Source organism: Galeopterus variegatus, unplaced genomic scaffold (genome assembly GCF_000696425.1).
Source record: "Galeopterus variegatus unplaced genomic scaffold, G_variegatus-3.0.2 Scaffold5234, whole genome shotgun sequence".
NCBI classification, from domain to species: domain Eukaryota; kingdom Metazoa; phylum Chordata; class Mammalia; order Dermoptera; family Cynocephalidae; genus Galeopterus; species Galeopterus variegatus.
In genome coordinates this window covers 40,432-50,988 of record NW_007731345.1, presented here as the reverse complement: position 1 = coordinate 50,988, position 10,557 = coordinate 40,432, and the positions used below count along the sequence as shown (strand labels likewise).

The 10,557-nt window shown below is 36.1% G+C and overlaps 1 protein-coding gene across 1 annotated transcript in view; it reads right to left on the bottom strand.

Annotated features, from left to right (window-relative positions):
• The window catches only part of TRUB1 (TruB pseudouridine (psi) synthase family member 1), a 42,071-nt gene that overhangs the window by 10,195 nt on the left and 21,319 nt on the right, over positions 1–10,557 (bottom strand). Inside the window, exon 4 of the mRNA XM_008589137.1 lies at positions 10,017–10,098. Coding sequence (XP_008587359.1) covers positions 10,017–10,098 — 82 coding nt within the window. The remainder of the gene's footprint in view (positions 1–10,016; positions 10,099–10,557) is intronic.

Below are 10,557 nucleotides of genomic sequence, written 5' to 3'. Positions count from 1 at the left end.
TATATATATATACACACACACATATATATATGTAGGTATTATTTCTCCAATGAAATCCTATGCTTCTCAAAGGCAAAGACAGGTTTTTTTCTAATTTAATGTACACTATTAATATAGCACTCAAGATATTCTTGCTGAATTTAATTTGCCGGAGAATAACAGAATCTCAAGGCTGAAGGGCATTTAAAAGTCATCTAGGCCAATCATTCATTCATTTGATGTTTGAATCACCAGACGGAAAGCCTATGTAGCAAGCTGTGTTATAACAGAAGCTAAGCTTTGTGGTACATAAGTATATAGTGAAGAAATATGGGAATATCTAAAACATGATATTAATCCAAATCAAATAATAACAATTGTCCCTATGAAATAAGAATACTCCACCTACAGAAGATTTTAAAAGAAATGGAGAATAAAATCTCCACAGCAAGTACATCCAATAAATAGTCAAAAGAAGCACGTTTGGTAAAAGAAGATAGGTATGATACAAGTGCCAGAAGACTTGGGTAATTATTCTTTGTTTAGTAAACTAATAATCAATGTGATGGTATTCATCTGAAATTAATTTTTAAAAATCACTCTCATAAAATTAATATATACAAGATCATGTTACGTGTTATTATTTGCTTAAAATTTATTGATTTTTCCAATGAACTTACAACATGATAGTTGGTACTTAACTATGCAGGTAAAAACAATAGGATGGAGTTAAAAACAATATTTGACAAGGACAGAGTAACTGTTACTAGACAATCCCTGCCAGCATAAGCAGTGTTAAACTGGACAAAATATATTAAACATCTATTTTTAGACATTAGACAGATGTTTTTAGACATTAGACAACAGGCAGCAAGGACTAATTCACTGGAAACAAACAAGGTAAGCCCTATAATCACTTGCTTTTGCCTTGAGGTGCTTTCTTAACTTCAGGGCAGAGGGGGGAACTCCAAACAAAGCACAATTATTTCACTGAAGGAGACCAGAATTTGGGGAAGCAGTGGCAGCTGGAATTTGAGAGAATTACACAAGGAAAAGTCGTCTATAGGGGCCCCTTTGAGACTCTAGCTTTCTAAGCTGCACACAGTCTCTACGAAATTAGCTGTAGAGCTAGGACTGGGTCTGGAGTTCATAGAACCCTCAAGCCTGTTGTCCAGACTGGGTCACACACCCTTCTTACATACATCTATGAGCTAGGTAACTGCAAAAAGGTCCTTGGAGCCTTGGTTGAAGAAAAAGTAGTCTTTATTTCTGCACACACATGTCTAGGAGCTAGGCAGTCCAAAGAGAAACCCAGACACTCAACTACTACCAGCAAAGTCCAAAGAAAAACTGAACAGCTGTCAGCAAAGTAAACATGCTCTATTTTTAGACACAAGCTCCCTGTTGGCCAGCAGTTCAGGGCCACTGCTCCACACAACTCTCTGGAACACACAATAGCAACAAAACTAAAAAGATATGTTGGTGGGGCTGGCCGGTGGCGCACTGCTACAGTGCGCCGCTTGGGAAGCGTGGCAGCGGGAAGCGTGGCAGCGCTCCCGCCGAGGGTTCGGATCCCACATACAGACTGGCCGCTCACTGGCTGAGCGAAGTGCGGGAGCAACACCGAGGGTTGCAATCCCGTTGCCAGTCCCGGTCCGGTGCGGGCGCGACACTGAGGGTTGCGATCCGTTGCCGGTCACGAAAAAAGACAAAAAGGAAAAAAAAAAAAGATATGTTGGCGCTCATGTGCACTAACTCCATCCACACACACAATTTGTTTACAAAGAGTGAGCTGCACCACACCCAACTGGACCCAAGGCGAGGAGCCCTGATTAAACTATTCTATTTTCCCAACATTAGCCAAAGAACTACACCAAAGCTCTTACAAACCCTGGGAGATGTTTGAATTTCAACATCCAGAATGAAAAACTGCTGAACACCCAGGACATTCAATGGAGACACCAGAAAAGCCATCCCTTAGGAGTAGGGCTAATAGATCTAGAAAAAAGTCTACTTTATACCCATTCTAACAAGGAATTTATACAAAAGCAACTAGAACTAATAAGTGAGTTTAGCAAGGATAAAAAACACAAGATCAATATACAAAAATCAACTCCATTTCAATTTATTAGCAATGAAGTATCAGAAATTGAAATTTTAAAAATTCCATTCACAATAGTATCAAAAAATACAACGCACTTGGGAATTTCATATACAAAAGATGTGCAAGAGCAGTATACTGAAAACTATAAAAATATGCCTGCAAGAAATTAAAGACCTAAATAGAGTTATGAGTTAGGTGACTCAATATTAAGATGTCAGTTCTCTCCAAATTGATCTACAGATTTAACACAATCACAATCAAAATCCCAGAAGGGGTGTGTGTGTGTATGTACATTGTGTGTGTGTTTAGAAACTGATAAGCTGACTGGAAATTTTATATGTAAATGCAAAGGACCTGGGATGGTAAAAACACCTTTGAAAAAGAACAAGTTGGTAGGCTAACATTCCCTGATTTCAAGACTTTTTATCATAAAGCTACAATAATCAAGACAGTGTGACAGGTGTAAAAACAGACAAACAGGGCTGGCCAGTGAGCTCAGTTGGTTAGAGCGTGGCGTCCTAACACCAAAGTCAAGGGTTCAGATGCCTGCACCAGCCAGCTGACAAAAAAGGATCCCAGTAAAAACAAACAAAAACAAGAAAACAAACGAACAGATGAATAGAACAAAATAGAGTCTAGAAATAAAAGTATGCCTATATGGACAACTGTTTTTTTGACACAGGTTCAAAAGGAAGTAGAGAAAAAAATAGTCTTTCAAAAAATGATGTTGAAAAAATTAATATCCATATAAAAAAAAACAACTCAGATCTAGACCTGAGGTCATAAGGAAAATTTAATTCAAAATGGACCATAAAGGGGCACAGGAAACTTTTGTGATTGATGGATATGTTCACTATTTTGATTATGGTTATAATTTCACAGGTAAATATATATCTCAAAATTTATCAAACAATGTATTTTAAATATGTATGTTTTTTTTTTTTTTGTTTTTGGATGCCAATTATACTTCCAGAAAGCTGTTTAAAAAAAGTAATCAGGATCTCTAGATTGTACTGCAGTAATGTATTTGGGGTGGTGGGACATCATGGCTGAGCTTATACTTGGGAAACTTAGGAAAAGTTATTTGCTCTATTCTTGCAACTTTTCTCTAAGTTTGATATTATTTCAGAATAAAAAGAAAGGTCATAAGGGAATATTATGAACAACTTTATACCAATAAATTTGAAATTTTAGATGAAATGGACAGATTCCTAGGGGGAAAATCATCTAGAATGACACAAGAAATAAAAGTTAGTATATTCAGTTGCTAGTAAAGAAACCCAATTCATAACTAAAAACTGTCCTAACAAAGAAAATTCCAGAACAGATGTCTACCAGTAAATTCAACCAAACATTAGAAAAATAATGTCAATCTGCCACAAGTTCTTTGAGAAAATAAAAAAAATGAGAAGACTCCTCAACCCATTATATGAAGTCAGTATAACCTTGATATCAAACGCAAACAAGGACACTGAAAGAAAAAACAAACAAACAAAAAAGTGTATTCTCACTCATAAACACACATGTAAAAATCCTAAACTAAATATTAGCAAATCAAATCCAACAATTTATATAAGGAATAACACATCATGACCAAGTTGGGTTTATTCCAGAAATGTAACATTAGTGTAATATTTGAATAAGGAGAAAAATCAATAGATGCAGTAAAAATATTTGATAAAATGCACTATCTGCTTATGTTTAAAAACAAACAAACCTAAAGTTTTCAAATTAGGAAAAGAAGGCAACTACTTTGATAAGAAAGCTATAAAAAAACAAAATAAAATAAAATAATCTATAAGAAATAAAGTGGGAAGACTTCCTCTTCCAAATATCAAGACTGAAGTCTAAACCTATAGCAACTGAGACAGTGTGGTGTTAATACAAGGATAGACCAACTGACCAATGTAAAAAAATTGATTCTGTGTTATAACACCAAGGTCAAGGGTTCAGATCCCTGTGATGGTCAGCCACCAAATAAACAAAACAGAACCAAACAAACAAAAAAACAACAAAAATAGATTCCAAGCAAACCCATGCCTGAATAGTGCTTGATTTGTGACAAAGGAGGCAATGCAGGGGAGTGGGGAAAAATCTGAGCAAGCTGGATATCCATGTAGGAAAAAAATGGTGGATTGTAGACATAATGTGAAAGGCAAAACAATAAAAGCTTCTAGAAGACAGGAAAACATCTCATGCTTTTGGAATAGAAAATAGCAGGATACTAAAAGGACTAACCACAAAGCAAAAGACTCAATAAGTCATACTAAATTATAACGAAGAACTTCTGTTTTTCAAAAGACACAAGTAAGAGAAGAAAAAGGCAAGCCACAAAGTAGGAGAAGGTATCTGCAACACACATAACCAACCCAAGAGCTCATACCCAGAGTATATGAAGAACTTAAGAAAAAACAAACAAACAAAAAAGTGTATTCTCACTCATAAACACACATGTAAAAATCCTAAACTAAATATTAGCAAATCAAATCCAACAATTTATATAAGGAATAACACATCATGACCAAGTTGGGTTTATTCCAGAAATGTAACATTAGTGTAATATTTGAATAAGGAGAAAAATCAATAGATGCAGTAAAAATATTTGATAAAATGCACTATCTGCTTATGTTTAAAAACAAACAAACCTAAAGTTTTCAAATTAGGAAAAGAAGGCAACTACTTTGATAAGAAAGCTATAAAAAAACAAAATAAAATAAAATAATCTATAAGAAATAAAGTGGGAAGACTTCCTCTTCCAAATATCAAGACTGAAGTCTAAACCTATAGCAACTGAGACAGTGTGGTGTTAATACAAGGATAGACCAACTGACCAATGTAAAAAAATTGATTCTGTGTTATAACACCAAGGTCAAGGGTTCAGATCCCTGTGATGGTCAGCCACCAAATAAACAAAACAGAACCAAACAAACAAAAAAACAACAAAAATAGATTCCAAGCAAACCCATGCCTGAATAGTGCTTGATTTGTGACAAAGGAGGCAATGCAGGGGAGTGGGGAAAAATCTGAGCAAGCTGGATATCCATGTAGCAAAAAAATGGTGGATTGTAGACATAATGTGAAAGGCAAAACAATAAAAGCTTCTAGAAGACAGGAAAACATCTCATGCTTTTGGAATAGAAAATAGCAGGATACTAAAAGGACTAACCACAAAGCAAAAGACTCAATAAGTCATACTAAATTATAACGAAGAACTTCTGTTTTTCAAAAGACACAAGTAAGAGAAGAAAAAGGCAAGCCACAAAGTAGGAGAAGGTATCTGCAACACACATAACCAACCCAAGAGCTCATACCCAGAGTATATGAAGAACTTATGCAAATCAATAAGAAAAAGATAACGCAATAGGAAAAGAAGGGAAAAAAAAAAGGGGGGGGGGGGGGCAAGAGACCTGAACAGACAATATACAAAAGAATGAGCAAAAAAAAAAAAAAAAAACCCCACATGATAAAATGCTGAATCTCATTACTAATCATATTACAATCGCAATGAAATACCAAAATAGCCAAAATTAAAAACACTGTTAATACCATGTATTGCTAAGGATGTGGAGCAAGTAGAACTCTTATACTTTGATGGCAGAAATGCAAAGTTATACAACCACTTGGGAAAACTATTTGACAATTCTCAATACAGTTAAATACACACCTACCCTATGACTCAGCAATTCCACTTGGGTACATACCCAAGAGAAATGAGTACGTGTCCACCAAAAGACAGGTACGAGATACACATAGCAGCTTTACTCATAAAGCCCCAAACTAGGAACAACCCAAATGTCTATCAACAGGGGGGAGAGAGAGAGAGAGAGAGAGAGAGAGAGAGAGAGTGTGTGTGTGTGTGTGTGTGTGTGTGTGTAGTGTTCTATTCATACAATGTCATACCACACAGCAATAAAAATAGTCCAAACTACTCATACGTGTAACAACATGGATGAACCTAACAAATATAGTAGGTGGAAGAATTTAGACACAAAAAGATACACACTGTTTAATTCCATTTATATAAAGCTCAAAAACAGGCAAAACTATACCTATCACCAATGTACTGGAAGTTAGAATAGCTATGTTTGGAAAAAAAGGATGGGTTAGTGACTGGGCTAGGGCATAAAGGTGATTTCTAGGAATCTTCTATTTCTTGACTAGGGTGGTAGCTGCACGGATTTCTGCTTTGTGATGATTCATTGAGCTGTAAATTTAATTTTTGTTCACTTTTCTTTAATACTTTACAACAAAAAAGCTTAAATACAAACAAATGGCACCTAAGAAGATTGATACCCAGCTATACACTAGCCCTACTACAGTGTGTACATATAATTGTTTAAATCACAATTTGAGACCCAATTCAACTCTTCACCTTCCTCCAGGATGAGCCTCTGAAGTGTGGGTAACTAAACCACACACACTCCGAGAGAGCCACTCCCATTAGATACCTGAGCTACATACATTTGAGAAGACCCTGGTAACATCCTATCTTAAGTGGTGTTTAGAACAGAGAATTAGCATAAAATATCACTTTCCTTTTACATTTCTTGCCTCACAATAACCCATAGGAGAGACAGAAAAAACTACTGCCATTGCAGGAGCAGTTAATCCTTTGCAGAAGCTTGGCCCACATTAGCCCAGGAAGCCAGGGCCCTAGTGTCCTGAGCTCAGTGGAAAAGAGATGAGCACACTGAAGCCTTGTGTCCTCAGAGACACTAGCAACAGCACCGGAGACTGAACACTAGATGCAGATGAGAAAAGAGCAGCAGAAGGGAGGAAGATGCTTTGCCTTTCTGGGCCCTATCTGCAATCCTTTTTCTCTGCGAATGGATCTGTTGCCAGCCTTATTTGTTCATACAAATAGCAAGTTCTATTCTATATGCCACACATTACACCAAAAATACAGTGAGGATCGAAAGAGACATGGTTTCAGCCCCATCGCTTAAGCAATCAACATGCAAATATATATTTGTAAACAGCAAAAAACACTAATTAGGAATAACAGAGGGTGTTATAAAAGAGAAAAAGGGGAAGGGCCCTGGCTAATATAGTTTCAACTTTACGTCTACTAAGCCAGTGACTCATTTTTATATTCCTTTGTGCTAACTTTCAGCTATCTCAAACAACAGCTAAAAATAGTTTTCTAGGTAAGACAAAATGACATAAGAACATTCATTTGCCACTGACTGCATACTGCCTGACTTTATCCAAATGTTGGTTGTTCTTGACAGGTCAACTAAGAGCTGTGTGTTTGGTTGTTATAATGACTGAGTGGGGTGACAACACCAGCAGCCTTAATGGGTGGAGACTGGGGATGCTAGATGTCCTGCAATGCACAGGACAGTGGGACACAATGAAGAATTGTCCTGCGTAGTGCCTGACTTCTGGATGTCTGCCAGATATTCACGTGGGTGAAAAGCCTGTCTATAATTACACAAAGCTAGGACTTAACTCCATTTTACATTTAACCACGTATTTTTTGCCCAGTCTTACATTTACTGAATTTTCCAGTACTGAGTCATTAATACAACACACCTATATCAATCTGCTTGTACTTGTGGCATTCACAGTGATTTATATATAAGTGTAAACATTTACTACTTCATTAAAACTTTCAGTGTAGTTAATACCTGTGCATTTACATATAACATATCTATTTTATTATAAATTACTTTTTTTTCTTCTATATATTCCATTTACTGCATTATATTGATTTAAAAAATGTATAGGTGGATTAGAGTATCTCTGAATCTTATTTCAGCATAAGAAAGAAGGCATTATAAAATATTGGTCATAGATCTCAGTATTAGGTCTCAGAGTGCTGAGAACACAGGTCAGAGTTCTCCATTAGACAGTAAGTTCCTTAAGGACACAAACTAAGTCTTACACTTATATATCTTCCCCTTGACACCTGCTGTAGCAGCTTAAACAGATAAGTATTTACTGATTTACTGAAAGCACACAGAAAAATCATGCCAATCTGCAAAATTCTCTGAGCTCTTATTTTCTAGGACTACAAATACTATTCAATAAACTGTAGAAAGCTCTCCTATTCAGGGCCTAATGCAAGTACTCAGTTTCTCTATGATTTATTGCAACATTAACGTAAGATGATTTTAATAACCTGAGCTTTCTTAAAGGTACAAATTCAAGGTTACAAATTGCCCAAAACAGAGTAGAGTTTTTTAAAATTCTAGAATGCTTAAGAGTAGGAAGAAGGGGTATGTTTAAGTATTTCTGTCACCCTGGGCCTCTTCTAGTATCCCCTAACTCAATGAATTGCCCCATCATATAGCCAGTTTTAAAACACAAAATCCTAAGTCATGGCTGACAAACTTCCTCACTATACCCATCCAATCAATCAACGAGTTTGGCCAACTTTACTTTCTAACTATTGTTCTAATCTAAAAACTTCTCTATCTCTTCTCTATCAACACTACCCTAGTGTAAGCTACCATCATCTCTGCTGGGACTACCGTAAGAGCCTCATGACTTGTCTATGAGACCCCAATATCCATTCTCTTCCAATCAATCCTCATAATAACATTACGAGGTTGGAATCATTATGATCATTGTGGAGATGGGTAAAATGAAACATAAAGAGATTAAGAAGTTTCCAAATGTATATAACTAGAGAAGGGCAGAGCTAGAAATTAAACCCAGGTTTGCTTACTCTAGTGCTCTTTGTACTTCACGAAGCTGCATTCCATGCTTATTTATATTACCCTAGGACCGCATTCTGAATGTCAATCATTCTCTTTATCTACACTTTGGCAAATGGAGATAGAGATACAGGAGACTTAATTGTGTACGTAATGACAGCATACTTTAGCACACTCTAGAAACCTCCTACAGGATATCCTCCTATTGCCCTGTGCCTCTTTAATCTTAAAAGCCTTCTGATTGAAGGTTATACTTGGGTTCCAATTAAGTGAGGGTCTGTTATTATTTGCTAATAGCAATAATAATTTCAAGGATAACTCAGATCTATTTTTAAAAAGACTTAAAATAAATCAGTGATTTTTCTTTTCATTATGTTGCTTGATTAATCGATCATGATACTAAGCTACATATAAATGTTAACAGCATAAATGAAGTTACTGCGAATTAAAGAAAGGTTGGTTTTACTACTGAAGCAATATGTAATATATAATAAGGACAGTCAACACAAAAACATAGTGAGGCCAGATGCTGCACTGCCCACAGCTAAATTAGGAACAGATAACATTAAACACAGGGAAAAAGCCAGAAAGCCTACAAATAATTCACAACTGGTGACATAATAATGCAGTTAAAGTGAATTACAAAACTGCAAGTGCTGCATTATAAATAGCACAAGTACTGTGAGAGTTGCTAGGAGACCATTTCATTTATCTTGACTTTCTTAAAGTAGTGAAAGAAGGAAAGGTAGAAAAATTAATGTGGGCCCCAGTGAGTTCTGCTTTGCTTCCAGAGAAACAGCTTTCCTTCCATCATATCTTTTTACAGACTTCAAAAGCACAGGAACACTAGTTTTAAAGTACTAAATCTGGCACATTTATTTCAACAGCTGACAAGTAATTGTTTAAAAAAGGTAACACACAGGTAAAATTTATCAAGGGAATACCTCTGCTTTGTTTCTTATTTACTAGTAAAAATATCTTAAATCCTAGCTATAAATGTTTTTGGCAAGGGAGTTATTTGGAAAAATAATTCTGAACATTAAAAAAATTCATTATAGGAAAAGAGGCAACTATAATAAATCTTTATTCATAAACTCATACCAAATAGGCAACAATATGATAAACAATTTCTAATCCTCTTAACCTAAAGAAATGTAGTGAGAACTCAAATCACTGGTAATATCACGTAAGAGATTTATTTTAAAATTCTGCATTCACAGAAACTTTCTGTAAATGTTAAAAAGGAGGATTCCAGTAGATGCACTTCATACCATAAGGTTTTTCTTCTGTTACTTTCCCTGTAGAATCTAGTGTGTCAGTAGCTTTCCCCAGTTCTCCAATGGCAATATACCTCTAGAGGAAAAGGAGGGAGAAAAACACGCCATAAGGTGAAGAAAAACTGCAACACATGTCTTGAAGCTCATACAGAATTTTACTAATGCTACCAACCTGATAAAAAAATGAAGGCAAAAATAACAGCTTGCAATTGTTTTGTTAGTTTGTTTGCGTTTGATATGTGGGGTGTAAGCTGAGAACACTTACAAACTTCCCACCATCAGCCAATATGAGAAAGAAAAACCTGATTTTATTGATAATTATGGCTTAATAATTATGACTACAGTTACTGCAAACAAATTTCTTTGTTTTTTTTTGTCTTTTTTTGTCTTTTTCCGTGTCCAGCAACGGATCGCAACCCTCAGTGTTGCCCCCGTACCGGACCGGGGACCGGCAACGGGATTGCAACCCTCGGCGTCGCTCCCGCGCCTCGCTCAGCCAGTGAGCGGGAACCGGTCTGTATGTGGGATCCGAACC